Source organism: Canis lupus, chromosome 21 (assembly GCF_048164855.1).
Source record: "Canis lupus baileyi chromosome 21, mCanLup2.hap1, whole genome shotgun sequence".
Lineage (NCBI taxonomy): Eukaryota > Metazoa > Chordata > Mammalia > Carnivora > Canidae > Canis > Canis lupus.
The window spans coordinates 48554046-48574655 of NC_132858.1; the positions used below are offsets into that span (position 1 = coordinate 48554046).

At 46.6% G+C, this 20610-nt stretch overlaps 1 protein-coding gene across 3 annotated transcripts in view; it reads right to left on the bottom strand.

Annotated features, from left to right (window-relative positions):
• Positions 1-20610, bottom strand: part of GLI3 (GLI family zinc finger 3) — a 269723-nt gene that overhangs the window by 163028 nt on the left and 86085 nt on the right. For 2 of the 3 annotated variants that reach the window (XM_072791651.1, XM_072791650.1), the window contains exon 3: positions 15943-16185. In XM_072791651.1, coding sequence (XP_072647752.1) covers positions 15943-16185 — 243 coding nt within the window. Of the gene's footprint in view, positions 1-15942; positions 16186-20386; positions 20596-20610 lie in introns of those variants that run through there. The other variant, XM_072791652.1, reaches the window with a different exon arrangement.

A 20610-nucleotide genomic window follows, 5' to 3' on the forward strand; every position in this document is an offset into this window, starting at 1 on the left:
ATGAAGTGCCCAGGAAAGATGGGTGCTCTCCCTAAAGGCCAATGATAAGGTTAGGAGGTTGAACGGGAAATGTAAGGATCTTAAAGAGACGAGTAACAGAGGAAAAGCTAAAACAACTGCAAAAAATGCAATATGGCAGGTATGTAAGCAGTGAAGAGAAGGTAAGAATAGATAAAGCACTTGTTGTTAATGCTAGACCGATCACTGCTAGGTGAGTCAGGGATTAAAATGCTAGATCCCCAAAGAAGTAAGGCTGTAGATAACTCAACTGATTCTCACCCTTTAACGTCAACCTATGGACAGAAACACAGCAGATGTGATGTTGATTGTGAGATAACCATGGAGATATCAACACCACAGACCCTATAATGGAAAAGCTAGACTCCAAATGATAGGATGGGGATGATCACCCAATATCCTCATCTTCTGAACTAGAAAATCAAAAATTACTATGAAAAGTTGATGAAGGAATAGAGGTTAGAGGTATTTTTTGTAAGAATAACCACTAGGGAAATATCAGTAACACCAACAACATAGTATCAGTATTGAAAAGAGAGAAGGGTGCAATGTTGGAAAATCAAATATTTCCTCTGCTTTGGGGGACTCAGTAAATAAGAGTTGAGTGAAAAATCTTGAGAGTCGATGTCAGGAAATAAAAGTGTAAGCACATTCTAGAGTTGTGATGGTTGTCTATCAAAAGAACTAAAACAAAAAGAAAAACAAAACAAAACAAAACAAAAAACAAAAGAACTAAAACAGAAATAGCAAAAAGTGTCCTTGGCACTGGGGTTGAAGTAGAAAGGATGGGGTGACTTTAGCTTTCCATCTGAAGCTCTCACGTACTTTATCATTTGTTGAAGTGAGCATGTGCTACTTGTAAATATGATTTGGGGTTTTTTTTGGGGGGGGTGAGGGAGATGGAGAGGAGGGAGAGAGAGAGAGAAAGAGAGAGAATCTTTTTTTTTTTTTAAGATTTTATTTGTTTATTCATGAGAGACACAGAGAGAGGTAGAGACAAGGGCAGAGGGAGAAGCAGGCTCCATGCAGCCAGATGCGGGACTAGATCCCGGGTCTCCAGGACCATGCCCTGACTGAGCCGAAGGCAGATGCTCAACCGCTGAGCCACCCAGGCATCCTGAGACAAAGAATCTTAAGCAGGCTGCCCATTGAGCACAGAGCCCAACGTGGGGCTCAATTCCACAATCCTGAGATCATGACCTGAGCCAAAATCAAGAGTTGGACGCTTAACTGAGTGACCCAGGCACCCCTACTTTTAATGAAGATCAATAAAAGTCTAAATGACAAGGAGAACTTCAAATTTCACTCTGGATCTTTTTAGGGAAGATAACTAATATTGGAATAATCAAACAATCATCATATAGAAGAGAAGCTTTCACAAACCCATTTTTCCTGTTCAATTTTAACAAATCAGTTTCAGGGAGACAACGTGCTCAGACCTGCCTCAGCTTCCCAGTTTGGAATATCATCACTGGGAGTGGAACCCTAGCAACACCCGGTTACAACTCCTAAGTGGACCAGGGGTGCACAGCTGCTCAAATGTCATCTCACGTTGGCATTCATGGAATATTAGCTCTAATTGTTCTACTTAATGTGACGTCATTTGACAGAGTTGAGCCAACCTTAACAGGTTTTGCGAAGCCTTTAGCCAAGGCTATAAAAGATCCTCAAAGTCGTTGAAAATAAAATGAGCTCTAAAAGAACACAAGATATCTTCACCTACCACCCTACCAACAATGCACTGCTTTAATGCTGTGCGTATCGTGATACCCCACTGGCATCCTTAGCACCAAAGCTTCTCCTACAAGATTTCAGGACACAAAAAGCCCATCTTCAATATTAACTTTGAAAAGAAAAAGGTGGTTAGGAACATTTACTTTAAAGAATGGAATTATTTAGGAGCTTCCACGTGGCTCAGTCAGTTGAGCATCTGCCTTTAGCTCAGATCATGATCCCAGAATCTTGGGATGTACGCCCTGTACCGGGCTTCCTGCTCGGTGGGGAGTCTGCTTCTCCCTCTGCCCCTCACTCCACTCATGTTCACTCTCTCACTCTCTCTCAAATAAATAAATAAAATCTTATAAAAACTGGAATTATTTAAAACTGCAAACAAAACTCAAAAGCAAATTATCTATGCCATCAGACTCCAGGGAAAAGAAGACAAATCTCCAACTTCTGGGGATCTTGCCATTTGTACTTTGGCTTTTTGCAAAACTAGGCTGGCAGTGAAATGAAGTGAGCACTTTGCAATAAATATTTTTACCTTGGTCTCAGATACTATTAACTCAATAAGGACAAGCAGGGATACAACACATAATCATTAATATCGCCCATGCGTCCAAGTTCATTAACTCCAAAACTCAATCACACAATGCAGCCAGCAGAGCTTGTCAGCCAGACTGAATCGGGGTCTCGTTCCTAACCCCACAGAGTCCCCTCCACACACTGTGTCAGGGAGGGATTCACATGACAGGAGGATCACGCTTCCATCCTCTATCAGCACCGTGCAGGATCTGGACTGTCCCCAGAAGGGGGGCCAATCCCAGCTCTGATATCGAGCTCTGTATAACACCACTTCTAATTGGAATCTTAATACTCAGGACCCAAAGCCTCAGAAAAAAAAAAGAGGAAGAAGAAGAAGAAGAAGAAGAAGAAGAAGAAGAAGAAGAAGAAGAAGAAGAAGAAGAAGAAGAAGAAGAAGAGGGAGGGAGGGAGGGAGGGAGGGAGGGAGGGAGGGAGGGAGAAAGAAAGAAAAAGAAAAGAAAGAAGAAAGAAAGAAAGAAAGAAAGAAAGAAAGAAAGAAAGAAAGAAAGAAAGAAAGAAAGAAAGAAAGAAAGGAGCCTTAGAGTCACGCTCACCTAGTAACTCATGACGAACAAGACATTTCAGAAAAATCTAAAGACTTACAGCAGGTGACTGGCATCAAAGGACAAGACTGCACTGTTACCAAAACGTGAGAACGTTTTAGGGAGACCCTCTTGGAGTAAATTTACGAGAAGGAGCTAACTGTAAGGCAGGTCCCCAATGCCTCTCCTCGGCGGGGTAGACAGTCCCAAGGGCTGACCACTCGCTTCTGTCAAGACTGGGCTATCTCCATCCCGCTGTGTGGTCACAGGACGGTAAGAACATGTTGCCACTGCTACGAAATATCAAGTTCAAACAACTGAGCTTCAAGGGGACTCGTGTTTAAGAAAAATCAAGTGTGAGGGACCAAAAGTGGCTCCTGAATGCTTCACACCCTACACTTGGTTCCTTGTTACTGCGTGAACCACCAGGAGACAGAGAAAAGAGGAAAAGAATATTCCAGGTGGCCTCTCTGATACACAGAAGTGCCAATGGAGCCTCTACCTGTCCTGGGTCCGAGACAGGCCGATGCCAACTCAGAACCTCTACTACCTACGAGCCCCTTAGATGCCAGATGGGGTACACGAAGGACGGGCAGGTGCGGTTGGCCTGGTGGGATGCACAGTGACAGGAGCATAGACCAAGCCTCACTGGCTGCAATATGAGCAAGGGTCACTATCAACTCATGTGAAATTCGCCCCCCAAAGGCCTAAAATTCAGGGGAGCATTTCAGACCACAGTTCAGAACCCCTCATAAATTAATGAAAGGCAGACATGAAAGCTAATAACAGCTGGAACGGATCAAGCAGAAAGAAAATGCAGCCTCGGCATATGTGTTCTGTGAATTTCTTCGAGTCCATAAATTTGATATTTGGAAGGAAGAAGGGAAATGTTAATTAGGAGAAATTTCATACGGGATTTAAATATGCCATGCAGTCAGGGCTCTACTGTAGCACCCCTCGGAGTCAGAGATCACCCCCAGTGGGCCCGGGTCGTGCCTTTCATCCTGCACGTGATACTCGTTGATAGGTTACTTCATCACTTGCAGGTGTTTCGTGCCTTCTCTCCCCAACACAGAAAATGAAGAGTCAGGGCCAAACCTTTTATTTTTACTGTGGGTGGCACTAATGTCGAGGAATCAAAAAAATATCTAAGGGTCGCCTGGGTGGCTTGGTCGGTTAAGCACCTGTCTTTGGCTCAGGTCAGAAGCCCAAGGTCCTGGGCTCGAGCCCTGCCTCTGGCTCCCTGCTCAGTGGGGAGTCTGCTGCCCTCTCTCTCCCTCTGCTGCTTTCCCTCTCTCTCTCTTGCTCACTCTCTCTCAAATAAATAAATAAAAATTTTAAAAAAGATATCTAAGAAGCCATCGCTCAGCCTTTTAGAGAAGGCTGCAAGTGTTAGCCTGTTGCAGTTATAAGCATCTCCAGAGAGGAGTCACTCTGAAGTCAACGGTCACTTTCCTTATGGACTTGCATTGGATCACCAGACCCAGATGGATCTCAGGTCGGATCCGGTGCCCGGAAACAGCTTTGTGAGGTTAGGTCCGGGGGCTCCCCTCATGCTACCCGCAGGCCTGAGGGAAGTGGGTCCCATGGGCTCCCCGTGCCTGTCCTCGCACATGTTGTCTCACCCTCTGCAGCCGCGCTCTCCTTCCTCCAGAGACGCCCTGTGCCTCTGGTCCTTTTCATCTTTCCTCATGAGTCATCCTTCCAGCTGCCCCTTCATCATGCTAATCGCTTCTCCCAAGATCCTCACACTTTATCTGCGACACCCAAGCCCGGAGACCAGGAGCTGCCCATGTTAGCAGGACGCCAAGACACCTCTGTGCGACAGGCCTGCGTTCCCCCCTCTCTCTTTCTGCAAATATTCCAATTATACTTAAAAACAAAGGTGCTCTCTCCTTGCCTCCTTCTCCCCTGGGTGGAGCAGGGTGACGTGCGGCCCTGCACAGTCACACAGAGGAACACGTAAGGGGCTGCTGTTCCCAGACAAGGCCAAAGTGGAGCCAGATACTGCATTATTCTGGGGACATGCGGAGGCTCCAGTTACTTATACAGGCTGCTCTTCAGAATCGAGTTCACATAATGCATCTATCTATGGTCCACACAGATGGCCTATGTCCCAAAAGCCACCACCGGCATAGGGGTTCCCAGGGGCACTGTGGAGAGGACACAGTTTAACAAGACAGAGAAGAACAGCGCACGCAGAGCCTCCCTCCCAAACCCTAAGCCAGGGAGTCCAGACTCAGACTGGCACTGGGAGCAAGATCCCTCTAAATCCCAGTTGACTCACGTGCCAAATGGATTTGTGCAAAACCTAAAAGAGTCCTCAGCCCAGCACCTGGCACATAGGGGCCTGCCGTGGAGACGGTCGGAGTCTCCCAACACACCTAGCCCCCAGAGCAGGGGCTGCAGAGAGGACTAGGGGGGCCCGCCCGTGATCGCATCCCAGGCAACTTCTGATTCTTTGGGAGAGTATCACTGAGCAGCAGTTTCTCCTCCTCCCCTTGTAGTAACTCCTGGAGCACAGCAATCACAGAGGCAAACACAGGCACACCTGCACTCTCCCCCTGCTCAGATCCACTCATCAGCGACTGTAGACGCCCCCAAGGGCACGTCGGACCCCTGCCTGTCACCACTGGCAGCGCCACCCCTGGTTCTGGCACAGTCCCCAGGCTCCCCCAGCAGGCTGAGCATGAACCACTGCCCACCGGGCTGCCGTGCACAGCTAGCTTTCAGCATGGATTAAGAATTTGAACTCTGGGGCCAGTGTGAGTTCCAACCTTGGTTCAGGCACTTCTGAACCATGTACAAATGGGCAACTTACTTGGTCTACTGGGCCTCAGTTTCCTCATCTGCTTACAGGGGAAAAAAATCAACTTCTCATACGGTTATTATGGGAATGTAATACATTCCAAGCCCTGACATAATGTGGCACAAAGAGAGGGCTCAGTTTCTGCCTGCTATAATTTCTAAGAGAGGAGAACCATCTCCCTCCCACCTGGGTCACTGCAACAGCCTGCTGAGTCACATCCTAATTCTCCACTCTGGCCCCTTGTGACAGTCCCCACACGCTAGCCAAAAAAAAACCCAACCACATCACTCCCTCCCATGCTTTCCCTTGGCCCACAATTTCCCCCAGCCTGTCCCCTCAAAACTACCCCACTCCCTCGCCAAGCCATCATACTACCCTTCTCTCTGCTCCTGGACACATCCACAGCAACCCCACAAATTCTGCTCTTTAAGTGGAATGCTCTCCCCTTAGATCGTCCATGGCCGGCTTTGTCATTTGGGCCTCAGCTGCAGGGACACCTCCAAGCAAGGCCAGGTATGTCACTATGCCCCCAGTCTCTCCCCTCACCACCACCGAGAGCACCAGCTGTACGGGCTCAGTGATGTCTCTGCCCAGGTGTTTGGTGCATGTCCTCTGGCTAACCTTGTCAAATGCTGACCCCTCAGGACCTAGACAGTGTCTGGCTCATAGCAGGCTCTCAAAAAATGCACCGGATTTTTGAAATGAGGATAAATATCATGCATCATGTACCCAATGGAGTAAGACGAGAAGCACATCGACCAGGGGTGTGCTCAGCAGGGCTGGGTACACCAGAGGCGCGCTCAGGTGCCTCCAACTGCTCATCGCCTATCTCTCTATGTCATCAATTTGTAGACAGGCTATATTCAAAACATCATTAGTGATAAAAGAGCCTACATAAAAATGCATCCCATAGCCATAGATATATGAAATATAGCAGTAAATTCCATGTTCGAGCAAAAGAGTCAAGCTATGTGGTCACATTTGTGGAACCAAGCTGAGATCTCAGAAACCAGGTGTGAGGTCCATCGGCTCACAAATGGGAGGGGAGGAGGGTGGCAATGACATTTCATGACATGCCTTCCTTAAGGGGAGAAATCAGGGATGGGGAGGAAATGTGAATTCTTGCTGCCTTTGAAAGCAGGCTTATTCCACGAAAGCAAGATGGAAAAAAAAGAGATGGTGTCTGTTTCCTGGCCTCTGCCACGCGCACTTATGGGATCCTCTCTAAATTAGGACAGAGGCGCCTCCTTTTATTCCCCTCACGAGTCAGGAGCACAATCAGGATGCAGATTTTGTCCCCCCCAGCCCCCCAGCGGACAAGTAAACACTCAGCTTCCTGGGGTGGGCTTCCTCTGACCTGCACAATGTCTGCTGATTAGCCTCGCAGCCCCCGCGGAGGGGTCGCGTCTCCTCCTCAGGGGTCCCACCACCTTCTCCTAAGATCCTCTCTGTCCAGGCCGGATTGCGGGCTTCAGCTGCCACTGGAAGGCTTTGTTCCCATCCCCTTCCCCGCCCCCCCAGCAGCAGCAGCATTAGCTACTGGATTTCCCAGCTGAATTTCACTTTATTTCAGGCCCCCACCCCAAACCTCATCACGAGCCCCTTGCACTTTCTCTAGCTTGACGGATATTAGATTTAAGTTTAAAAAAAAAAAACAGTAATAATAATAAAACTCAAGGGTTTGTTTTTTTCAATCGTGAACATTATATATTTTGAAGTTAAAATGGGTCTTGAAACAGGACACTCTTAATTCATCAGAAATTAAGCCATATTTATTGTTGATGTTTGGGATTTGCACTTTGAGATTAAGAAAGATACTGTAGCAGTCTAGGTTATCCAACACAGAAGAACTCAGAAGTTTGAGAACTTCTAGATTTTGCTATTAGTGGATTTTGCTGTCTTCAAGGGAGGACCTGACACACCACGCAGGGCAGAGCAGCACATGAACAAGCAGTGGTCAGAAGTCGGGAGGGCCGCTGCGGGACAGGAATCCCCTGCCTGCAAATCGGAGGCAGGAGGTGAATTAAATAAAGTCTCTGAGACCAAGAAATTCTGGGTGAGCAATGGGAAACACAGTCAACCAAAGATCTGCTGAAATACCCCAAAGCTATGAACCACGTCCCAGGGATCACCCCAGGGACTCATGTAGGGGAAAAGCGGCTTCCCAGGAAGCCTGTCCACTTCCACCCACTTCTCTGAGCTCCACCCACCCACCACCCTCTTCCCGGGTCCTCATAAAGGATTTCCTTCGTAAAGGATCCTGTCTACCTCTTTGCCACAGGGGTGAGTTCAGATGTCCCTTCCTCCAGGAAGCCCTCTGGACCCAACTCTGGGTCAGGCATATTGTTACCTGCTCCCAAAGGACCCTGCATTTGCCTTGCTGAAATAACCTTTGTGCTGCCTTTTTGCATGGGCTCATCCACTTGTCTCAATGCCCCACCAGCCCGAGGTCCACGGAGGCAGGGACTTTGTTCCTTCTTTCTAACACGAGTTAGCACTTAGGAGGCCACTAAAGTATACACTGAAATAACAAATGACTAACAGATGAACACAAAAATATCAACAGCTGAATGAATCAAAAATTTTCCTCATTTCATGCTAAGAGGCAGAAACTCACCAAAACTGAGGTTGATAAAAAAGCCTGGACCCACCAAAAAAGAAGGGAAGACATTAGGAAGATAAGAGCAATTAATCGTAGACAGATCCAAAGTATAGAGACCAGAATGTAAAAGCTAAAGGATCTGAGGAAGTTGGATACTTTTCAAAGAGTACCGTAAGAATCCGAATGCTATCAGAACATAGGAAGGACAGAGCAATAAAACGCCAGATTGGTTTCCCTATATTCAACCCAACCGTAAAAGGCAACAAAGAGAAAAATCCAGTCCTTTCACCATGAAGTATGAAGATACGGCACAAACTTATCGATACAAGATCAAGAAAGCCAGGGCAGGACAGGAGACACAACTTGCAAGAGACATCAGAGGTAATTAATTATACAAGAAAAAGGAGGAGGGGCCAAGGGTAATGTTGCTCCATTAGGAAATGGGACAGAAAGTTGTTAGCAGATGGCTGAGGAGTGGCAGGAGTGGCTGTGTTTCTCATGCTTTACTCTATGAAGGGGGGACAGAGGAGGGGGAGGGATGGAGGGATAGAGGGATGGGGGAGCGGAGGGACTGGGAGGGGACAGAGGGACGGGCGGAAAGATCTATGAGCAACTCAAAAAAATGCCGATTGCGTTCGGTGGGTGCCAAATTAAGAATGGAAAATAATTACATGGAATATTTAAACAACCGAGTTCATAATCTCAAGCCTATCTGGAGATGGAGCGTCCTGTTAACACGGATTACACGCATACTTGGACGCTAACACGATGGAAAGATGTTACCGAAATCAGGGATTGCCTAGAGATTACTGAACGCAAAACAAGTCATTAAAATTTGGAAGAGGAGAAACAAATGTCACATTCACCTTAACTACAGGAAAAATACCCACTTGTTTCGGTTTTTAGAGGGGTGTCAAAACCCGCGGGACAGGTGGATCTCAGGCGCTAGTCCCACGGTTCTTAAAAAGAGGATCCTCCTCTAGGTCTGCGAGCCAACTGCCGACTTATCCCAACGTACCACAGTCCACGTCAGATGAGGACCCTAGCAGATGTACCCCCGCTGGATGTACACAAGAGAGCAAATACCTCTGCTGCTTCTGAAATGTCCAACTTGTAAATACGTATATATGTGTCATAAGTGCCTACTTTCAGAAAGGACGGGTGACTATGTTTGTCGGAGGTGGCATATAGGGACTAGAAATAAAATAGCAGCAGAAGCATCAGTCTCTTGCCAGGTGGCCCCTCCTGAGCAGCAGGCTCCGGACAAGTATCATCTGTGCTGTGACTAAGGTCCAGCAACAGGATAGCTCACCCTTCTGCATCCCACAGGGGCTCTTAGAGGCCCTCCCAGTCCTGCCCCAGGGATTCTGGTGGGTGTACGAGCTGGGGACCACCCCGGGACCACTGCATTATTCGAAACACCAACGCACAAGCACAGTGCAGTGAGGTGCCAGGTGAGAATTATACGCCTACTTGGTGTCCTGGGAAGGGAAATAAATACCTTTGTGAAATGGACCTTAAAAGGACTCTCTAGGGAAGCGGTCTCTACTTACCCTGAAGACAGGAGGAAAGCACCGAATGACCCCAAGAGGAACAACAGTATGAACGGAGTGGCCTGGGTCGCGGCCAGGGAGTCGGGCTTGCCTGTGGGGAGGACCGTGTTGGGCCGCCAGGGAAGGGGGGGCTGTGCCAGGATGCAACCAACAGCCAACTGATTTTCCCTAGAACATGGTCTCCCTTAGCCTTCTCTGTCTTTCCTTTTCCTGAACGTCCTTCAAGCTTTTCCCTGCTCTCCTCCAATAAATACATCCCCCAAATTCAATGAATAAAATCAAATAAACTTTTCCAAACACTACAGTGTTTTTCTCACTGCTGGTTCCCTGTTTCTCAGGCCACCTGCCAAGACAGAATTGTAGAATCACAGTCATATTAGGCAGAAGAGTAGTCAAGGTTCACCGGCAAGAATCAATCTTCAAACCTTAGAATCACCCCTAAACTTCTACCCCTTTTGGCAGAGTCCGTTACCTTGCAATAGCCCCTTAAAAATCTATGGAAGTGGCTCACAGTTTGCAGGCCTTAAACGTTAGCTCTGGATTACTGAAAGAAACCCTGAATCCTTACATCAAATTTCTAATAGAAAGACCAGAATCATCACGGAGCTATTCTTAAGGTCACAAATACCAGTTTTGCAGAGGTTCACAGACTGTTTGCGTCTCTCAGCTCCAGATCCCCCTGCAGTTCAAGACTGTCAGTGGAAGAAGCAATATACCTAGTGGAGCCCCCAAGGTCTGACCCAACATCTGTCCTTCTAGCTAAACAGTACAGTCAGTCTAAAAAACTTAAAAAAAAAAAAAAAAAAAAAAAAGACAACCCACCAACAACAGAAAAAAAAAAACAAAACCATACACACAGACGCTCCTGATTGGTTCATCCACTGTTTTGCAAAGAGGTAAAAGACAGCCTGGATGAGAACAGAACTGTGTACTCGGGGAATTGTCACTCCCTGTGCAGTTTGGTCGACCCCAAACTGTTCATTTGTGCCTTGTAGGCATTCTTGTCTCTCACTGTCTCCAGATGACACTCCAACAGTAGGAGAAACGTGAGCAGGTGCATCTATTAAATATGCAAAATACACACCTTCTCTCCCACTCACCCAGAAGATGCATTTCTAAGGGCTGTAGAAAGTCACCTAATATAAAGACAGACAGGTAAAAAAAAAAAAAAAAAAAACAAATCTTACTTTTTCTTTTTTCTTTTCTTTTTTTTTTTTTTTTTAGCACACAAGAATCCAAGGGGGCTCAGCACATCAGCTTTCCACAGAAAATAAATGCAAGCAATTAAAAATTCAGTTTCTTTTCTTTAAGCTAATTCCTCAGGTTTTGCTAATTAGCCACTAATAGTTCTGTCATCTGAGCTGGGAAACATAAGGCAGGATACCAGTGGTATGTTTTCAATCAAAGCATTTGCATGAAGGAATGAATCATATTTTCCATGAGGGATTACTACTGCTTGGGAGCAGTTGGGGGCAGAAGAAAAGCATCTTCACAACCGTAAAACTGTAAAAGAGACCTGAAATTTTAGAAAAGGGGACGTCCTTCCACTCCTTATACCAGACCCAGCAGGGGCCCTGTGTGGCATGACTAGTGAATCTGAGAAGCTCCCCGCAAAGACTCCTGCAGGCACAGTCAGAAAACGAGACTCCTCACAGGAAGACAGAAGACAATGAAACACATGTTTTCCGTAAAGAGAAGAGAATAAAAGTTAAGTGTCGGCCAGGGTACAGGAATGCTTTAACTATTATGTCACCTGCCTTCACAAGTTCCTAAGAGAATAAATGCATGGCAGTAAGTGAAAGCAGGGGGGTGCTGGTAGTTTGAAATACCTGGCCACGGAGGGAGCCCCTGGAGAGTAAAGGTGCAGAGAGGGCTTTAGGCAGGAGATGGGCCTCCTATCCTGACTCCAGTACAAGCAGGTCAGGTCCCGGAACCCCAGCCCCTCCTCCCACTCTCTCCCCAGTTATAAAGCGCTCCTGATCCTGCAGCAGCACGCCTGTCAGCATCACCCCACGTCCGGGCCATGCTGCTTCAGCATCTACTTTCTTGCCTTGATATACAAGTCCTTCACAGCTACCCTTCAGGAGAGAATGCCCTCCAGTGCCCCCCGTGAGGATTTTATTCCAAACATATGTTGTGAACGTTTGAAGTGCCCGCTAGCGCTGGTATTTCTTTTCTCTTTCTTTTTTTTTTTTTTTTAAAGTTAAACCCACAAAACCTAAAATACTTTGCATCCAGCCTAAGTGCCGTTTGTGAAGACGCACCACTGCATACCCAAGGATAATCAAGTCTTGCGCAATAAAAATTGTACAGATGTCCTTCTGAGGGTAAAGAAATGATTTTCCCTTTTCCGGTCTTACAGGAAGCCTGCCCACACGTTAGAAATACAAAGTCAGTATATATAGAAGCACAAATTAGGCATCTTGGAAAGCCCACATTTTCCAACCACAGAGCAATGAAGGAATTCCTGGGAGTGTCCCCATGCCCAGCCACACCGGATTGGGGGAGTCTCTTCTCTTCAACAACCTGGTGGAGCTGGCAAAGACTCACAACCGTACAACCCTTCACGTTTCTGAACCTTGAGCCGGCGAAGGTCTGCATTGAACTTGTGTGTGGACACTGTCGCTACAGGACTGACAAGCGAAGAAACGTGATCGAACTTTCAGGCCTCATATGAAAAAGATAGCACTTTTCTCCTACACTAAAAATTCATGGAGGACCTAGCGACTTCAGCATTGCATTGGTCATCCATTAGCTTGATCTGCATACTGAAATCTAGATAAGGTAGATAGATTTTATTATAAAGTCCCCCCAAATACTCATTATACTAGTGGAAGACTGGGTAATCCAATAGCGTTGGAGAAAAAGTAGAGTTGCAGCCTATCTAACTCCCTGAGGCTTAGTTCAGGATGTCTTTAAAATATTTCACATGAATAATTCTGTAGCTTTCATTTTTCCACAGGTATTGAGCCTGTATTTGGTACATAAAACACTTTCTGCCAAGAGTTTAAAAGGTCAAAACTTCTCAAAGTCATTTAAAAGCTTTAATATTTCTTCACTTACAAAATTGGAAAAAAAATTACAGTCAATTCATTAAGGTTCAGGGAGAAAGGTCACGCTCAGAAGGCCACCGTACACAGTGCTGACCACACCCACACTTTTCCTAAGGTTTACAGTCCACTCGATCTCTAATCGGTTTATAGATGACACAGATCTCAGGGAGGCAGAGCAGCACACACGACCGCAGCACTAACAAAAACAACTTGGTTTGGATAGTGAACTCATCACATTCAAGTAAAGGTGGTGATGGCAGTGGTGGTGTCGACCGTGGTGATGGTGGTACTGATGGTGGTGACCGTGGTAAGTGCTGATGGTGGTAGTGCTACTGGTCGTGTTGATGGTGGTGATAGTGTTGGTGGTAATGGTGTTGCTGGTGCTGATGGCAGTGATGATGGTGAGTGCTAATGGTAGGGGTGGTGGCAATGGTGGTGATGATGGTGTTGGTGGTAGGGGATGGTGCTGATGGTGGTGGCGCTATTGGTGGTGATGATGGTGATAGTGTTGGTGGTGATGGTGGTGGTGATGGTGGACCAGTGTAAACACACAATTGCGGTGATGACCGCAATTATGGAAAGGAAGGGACAGGAGGAAGTAGAGGCATAGGAAAACAATTGCCATAATAATCAGAAGCACTCACCCTGAGCCAGAGATTCTATTAAATACTATATTTGCATTGTCTCCCTTGATTCTCAGGAAAACACCATGGAGCAGCAGTCACATTACAACACCAAACATATGGTTAGGAAATGATTCCTAGAGGGGTCAGCACACTTGGCCATGCTGTAAGGCCGCTACCTGGCAAAGCTGGACCTTGAGCCCAAATCCTCTGCGTGGTAATCCAATCTGTGTAATCTCTAGAACTCCCCCATCCATGTTATATATGTAATAATACCATTGACTTATGACCAATTTAGGGGGTACATTGGGATCCCGGGTCAAAATGGCATCTGCCAGTTGGTTATAGGAAACGTACATAGTTTGTCAGTCATCATGCGACTTTAACAGCAACTTGGGACAATACAGTGGGGAAAGCTAAGGAGCACCCAACCTATTGATCTCTGTCCTCTAACTAGAACAGTTCGCAGCCCCAGTAAAAGCTCTCCAGTGCCCCACACTAGTGAATATTCCACTGGAGGCCCAAGGGCTGGGTCGCAAACGCACACCGCCAAGAGGCGTCGAGGATCCCAGGTGTGCCAAGCGCCCATTCCTCAAACGAAGGGGCTAGGAGACAACGGGCAAACCGTTAGAACACATGGACCCAGAGCAAGCTGCAAGCTGAATGGCTCAGGGAGAAAGTTAACGGTCATCTGCCCACTTCCATCAACCCAAAAAGAAGTATCCGTCAGCTGTCCTGCCCAATTAAGTGCCTCACTAATTAGTGGGCATCTGGAACAGAACCCAAAACGTAAGTACGAGATGGGAAACGTTTGTGTTCACACATCAGGACCAAAACAATGCAGGGAACTTGCGGCTAATAAATGAAACTGGATTCTTTTTACAACGTAAATATACTCAGGGAGTAGCGCTGTAGGTAGGAGGTTTGCAGATCCGCTCACTGTCTCTGCACGGATGGTATCTAATAGAGACCCGCAAATAAAAGACACCACGCGGAAAACAATGTGCTCAGAGAAAAATCCTGCCAACACGACTGTAAACTCTTGTCCCTAAAAGAAAATGAAATAAACTTTAATGAAGGAAGAGAAAGAAGTGAGTCCCCCCACCCCCGAACCTCCTCCTCCTCCTCATTCCTGGATCTGTAAAACACCACTGCAGCAACTGGGCTGAGAAGCGCTCTCTAATCAGAGAAGTTGTAGGCTTTTTCAAAAGCTTAGAAGACTCCATAAAACCTTTTCCTCCATGCTTCTGACCACTTAAAAATATAATGTCCCCTCCATCTTTACCAACAATGTAATCCGGTCGGGGGTGGGGGGTGGAGGGGGGAAGCCGTTGCTGAGACGTAAGGCTGCTCCAGGCTCTTTGATCTGCACCCTGATGAGGGAACATTCCCCTCTGCTGCAAGCTAGCTAACGAAGGGATGAAATTAGCTTTTATCCTGGGCACTTTCTTGAGAAAAAAAAAAAGCACTAATCAGCTGTCCTTGCTAATCAGTCATCTGGCTAATGACCTTTTGCCTTAAAAACACTAAAATTTCTGAATGATGTGGAAAAGGGGAAACGCAAACCAGTCCCCCCTCTCTGGAGCTCAATGGATCATCTGGAATTGGAGCCGGGAAGGTTAAATGGCAAGTCTGTATCCTGGCAAGGTGATAAATCTGTAATCAAGAGCTGTAAGCTCTGGCACCTCAATATGAACTTCATTACTCCACAACCAAATTATATTTTTTTTCTTTTTTTTTTTTTCACTAGAAACAGGCCACAAATAAAGTCAACCCTTACACCATTTTTCTTCGGCAAAAGCCATCGTGCATTTGTGTTCTGAGTCCTAGTGAATTACTTAAACTTTATTAGCGCTGGAAAAGGAGCTTCCCATGTTCCTGGCATGCTGGTGAGAGAGGAAAGTAAAACACGTAGAGAAATCTTCCACATTAAGGACCTCAGCCTTGATTTGCTCAAGAGGGGTTCGTTCGTTCGTCTTCCACCAGGAAGCAAAAAAAAAAAAAAAAAAAAAAAAAAAAACCTCAAAAATGAGGATGGCTGTTGCTCAGGATTTCGGCCAGTGCAGCCCACTTTAATAACTACCCTCCATCAACCAATTTTCCTCCTGCAGTGTCTACTTGGGTGGAAGAAATCTGGTTCTCGTTCCCAGCCAAGGTCCATGTGGATTAGCCACAGATGGACACCTTCCTGGGGGCTGCCCCACGGAGGCTTGGAGTTGCTTAGAGATGCAAGAAAATGGCTCTCTCTCTTAAAAAGAGGAATGGACAGGATGTAGGAGAAGGGAAAAAAACCAAAAAAACAAACAAAACAAAACAAAACCGGACAGTAAATTAAACACTGACATAAATTAATACCAGCCCCCGTCACCGGTAGAGCACGCGTGCACCCAGCCTTGCACAGCTCCCAGGACGAGGGCCGCCGGGCAGGGACCACTTACGGTAGTGGGGCTCCATGTAACCGTTCCGGGGGTCCATGGCAAACACGGCCCCACGGTACGGCACCGAGGGCTCGGCCAGGTGCGGCAGGGACCCATGGATCTCCTTCTTGATCAGCGAGGCCCTCTCCTCGCTAGACGTCGAAGGCTCCTCGCTGATCTTGCCGAGCCCCTGGACGCTCTGTGGCTGCATAGTGACTGCGTTTCTTCTCTCTCTGTGATAGGTCTGTCCAGGACTTTCATCCTCTGGAGGGAGAAGGAAAATGAAAGCTCTGTGAGCCACTTGAAGGAGCAATTCAAACCCAGTAATCAATTAGGTCTCCTGCTCTGTCCCTCCTCCCCAAAAGGAAGCCTATTGCTCAGTCTTGGCAACTTTGAAAGCTACACCATGATGGGACAGTCTCCAGACAAAACTGCCCATGAATGAGGCTTCCAAATACAAATCGAAGGACGAAGGGGAGCAGGAAATGAGCCTATTAAGTTGAGATGTAGGGGGTCAGCGAATTATCATCGCCAGCTTACAAGTGAATCTGCCAGTGAGGCTTTCCATTAGGGACTTGCCAATAGCCCTGCAGGTCCCAAGCGGGGCTGGCAGTTTTGCCAGCCTGAGGCCGTGGATGTCCAGCTTTCCCCTGTCTGTCTGAGGAAGCTGGGCCGCCGCTCAGGAATCGGGCCGCTCGGACACCCACTGAGCCTCTGGGTGATCTGTGGGCCAAAGGACCTAAAGTGATCCAGAAGTTTTCCTGTTTTGTTTTGAAGTCAGATCTGTAACCCACTGGTTTAAGCGGAGCTAGGAATGGGACTAAAGGCCCACTAATTACAAGGGGTAAAGGTGCCCATCACGGAAACCTACAGTGCCCTTTGCAGGACACTCTTTTCTGCGGCCCCTAGCACAGAGCTGAGATCCCAGAACAAAATGGACTAGGACTGGTTGCCAGGGCAGGATGGCTCTGTGGGCGAGGAAGGCGTCCGTGATGCAGACCCAGGCACACGCTCTGCTGGGGTCCAGACGCTTCTTCACACACTAAGGAAACAGCTTGACCAAATTCCACATACATTCAATATTCCAGCTTCCTAATACTTCCATTCCCTTTGATCTGTAGGAACTTCCCATCTACCCATTAGGGCTCTCTGCAAATGTGATTGGATGACCTTTCTAGAATAGCAGATCAAAGAAGCCATGCATAAAATTAAATCGCACGAGTGATCAGAACCCACAACAAATGGGCCAATTCATCTGTTAGAGCCAGACACACACTCTACACTACGTACCCCCAAACAAGCTCTGCATTGCATCTGCAGACTGCGTTCTGGAAGGCAAGTACTGCTGGAAAAAAAGCTGTTCGGGCATGGCTCAGACCTCTAATTTGAGAAGGAAGTCCCATTCTTCGTCTTAAATAGACATAATAGGTAACTAATAACAGTGTTGCACGTTTTGGATGGACAGATTCTGAACACATCTTATCCCGACATATAGACGTATCTTCAAAGCATATTTCATAAAGTAGTTAGATCTGGCTGAGAGCCCTTAAAAAACAGGAAAAGTATGCTTTAGCAGTTTCATGGCTGTTTGTACAAATTCAGAAGAAAGTATAGCTATAAACATGGGCAAGTGTGAAAATATAAACTATAGTCACGACTACTGTTTTGTGATGACTAATGACTCGAACCACCCGAAGCCAGGAGCAATTTTAATCGCTCTGCCTGTGTCTGGGATTTGAAGAAATAAGCAATGTTTTGTTTTGCTTTGTTTTTCAGTCTGGCAAGTGACTTGCAAAACAGAATAGACAATGAGGTATGCTTTGGTCTTTACAGTGAATTTGCTGACTACTGCAGGGTAACTGTGAAACATTATTTTAGCATTGTTTTGTGCAGATCTTCACCGCCAAATCCTATAATTATGGGATACATTAGGAGTTTAATTTATCAAGTAACTACTAAGAAGAAGAAAAAAAAGTCTCGGTGTAATCCCACATTTTCACACATCGATCTTTACAGAAGCAATTCAAACCATGCTTTTGCTAATTTAAGAACAAACTACCAAAAAAAAAAAAAAGAAAGAAAGAAAGAAGAAAAGAAAAGAAAAGAAAAGAAAAGAAAAGAAAAGAAAAGAAAAAGGAAAGAAGGAAGGAAGGAAGGAAGGAAGGAAGGAAGGAAGGAAGGAAGGAAGGAAGGAAGAAAGAAAGAAAGAAAGAAAGAAAAGAAAAGAAAAGAAAAGAAAAGAAAAGAAAAAAAAACCTACATTTTAATTTTCCCTTCTGACTAATACTTTGAGGCTCCATTGCACCCTCATACTTCATTAGCAGTAAAGTTGCAGGCTATAGAATAAGGGCCTGCAGTTACATAAAAGCAAAAGGGTGTCAAAAACATTAAAACTCTTAGGCGGTTTTATAAAAATTCCTATAACCTACCAATGGCCAAAGTCACATTTTCCACTCATTTGCGCCTGTATAAAATCTTTATTCCAAATTTCAACCTGAAGTGAACCTGTGGCCCTGGCCTGCAAATTCTGTAGAATGGACCTTCGTGTGGAAAGCCAGAGAGCCCTCACCAGGAGCCCCCCGCGACACATAATTAGCATTCTCTGGTTAAGATGAATAACCAAGCTCCACTAATCTGTTCCAGGTTGAAAGCAGGATTCCCTTGACTTAATCTTCCTAGAAGAAATTAACTTTTCTTCCCTTAAAACTGCATCCCCATAATAGAGTGAGTTTCTTCGAAGCCAAGCCTTTATGATGAGCAGTTGAACCCGACTTCACAAATAATTGAATAATTGGCACGGCCTGACCAGAGTCCTCCCACGTCCCCCCCTACCCAGCCTCCTGGGAGAAGGAAGTAATTGGTGGAGCAGGGGAGTGGGCGGTGTGGGTGGGGGGGTGATGGAAATGGGGTGTCTTCAGCTAAGTGATTTTTTTTCACAAGTACTCCAGTTTTATTATTTTCTTAATGAGAGTTGAACCTAACACGTGTGGATATGAAAGTTATAACGAGAAAGAAGCGCAGTTTAAAGTTTTCTGACTTAACCCAGAAAAACTTGACTAACGGCAGGCGAGGAGTTCTTTTTTGAGAGTGGCAACTTCCATCAGACCTATAACCGTCCATGCCCACTCACTGTTACCTGCCCTCCGTCCTCTCCAGAAGCATCCCAGCCGACAAATACGTCGTGAAGACTACCCGGGGTACTCAGTTGCTGGGGACGGGCACTCGCATCACAACTTGACAGTACACACGCTCCGGAATACAAACAGCTCTGAGGCTGGAGAGCACGCTCTGCACAGTGAAAAGGAAATTTTCCAAGCAATATTCCTGCCTGCTCTTATAAATTTAGCAACCACTTCAGTAAGCCAAAAGACGCAAGCTGTCTAATCTTGTTCAGTTGTGCCGAGTTGTTCAATAAAGTTTGAGAGTCGGTGCAGACAGGCAACGCCAGGCCAAATTATTGACAGAAACATACTGTCCACCATGGCAACAGGCAGCAAGCAGTCGGCTGCAAAAATGTAAGCAAACAGCCCACTGCTCCAGGAGCATCTGCCAATGGACTTTCACGGCCAGACACAAGGGGACTGTTCGTGCTTCTCTACGTTAAACAGCTGCTAACTCGGGAGTCACACGGAAACGTGCCACTCACTCCAAAAAGTCACAGGAAAAAATGATTTGAAGCCCTGTCCTCACAATCCCCCTTTGTACCTCCACCCCTGTGCACAGCCGGGCTGGGGGGCAAGTGAACAAACTCCTGCCCCCAGAGGGAGAAGCTGCCCAAGCATCACCACGTTTTGCCAACAGGTCCCAGATTCTCCAAACTCCTCCGGAGGCAACCGACGTGGGGTCTGCGGGCCACGATCTCGGAAAACTCGGAGGTGGCTCAGCGGCACGGGACAAAGGCTTAAGGGCAGGGCGCTGCGGGAAGCAGGACTCGAACACACACTCCTGGGCCCCGACTCACAGCCTCCTGCACCCTCTTTCCCTGCCAGCCAGGAAGCAAGTGTTTATTTTTTATTTTTTTTTATTTTTTTTTTCTTTCCCGCCTGGACCCCGGATGAAAGTTTCAGACAAGTCTTCCAGTCTAAAGACAAAACCCTGTACCGCGTCACCAACTAGGAACACCTCCTGTCACCCTGGCAAAATTAGCTGATCGGGAGCTCACGGTACATGCACGTGGCCACCTTTTAAAAAAATAAAAAAAAAATTAAAAAATTAGCATTGATTTTTTTTTACTATTTTATTTTATTTATTTACTTTTATTGGAGTTCGATTTGCCAACATAGAGCATATCACCCAGTGCTCACCCCATCAAGTGCCCCTCCCCTCAGTGCCCGTCACCCAGTCACCCACAAATTAGCATTGATTTTTGAACTGTTCCCTTAGATCCTGTTTTAACCCGGGTGCTCCTCTCTCTTCCCCCCAAGACAGAGGAGACACAGAGTCAAAGACAACGGGCAATACTTACAACTCGGACCCCAGGCTCTGGCTAGCTACTTTCTGCAAACTTCTCCCGGTGGGCTTGCTCTGGCGTGCAGACCCCTCTAGGAACGTTCTCGGTGTCTCCCTGCCTCCCTTCTCCCTCTCCCAGGCGGTGCTGCTCCCATTAGAGGAATTAAAAGTGGTTGGAGCCATGCTAAATTTAACAAGCTCATTAGTATTCTTTCGGAGTGCTTCCGAGTGAACTCTCTA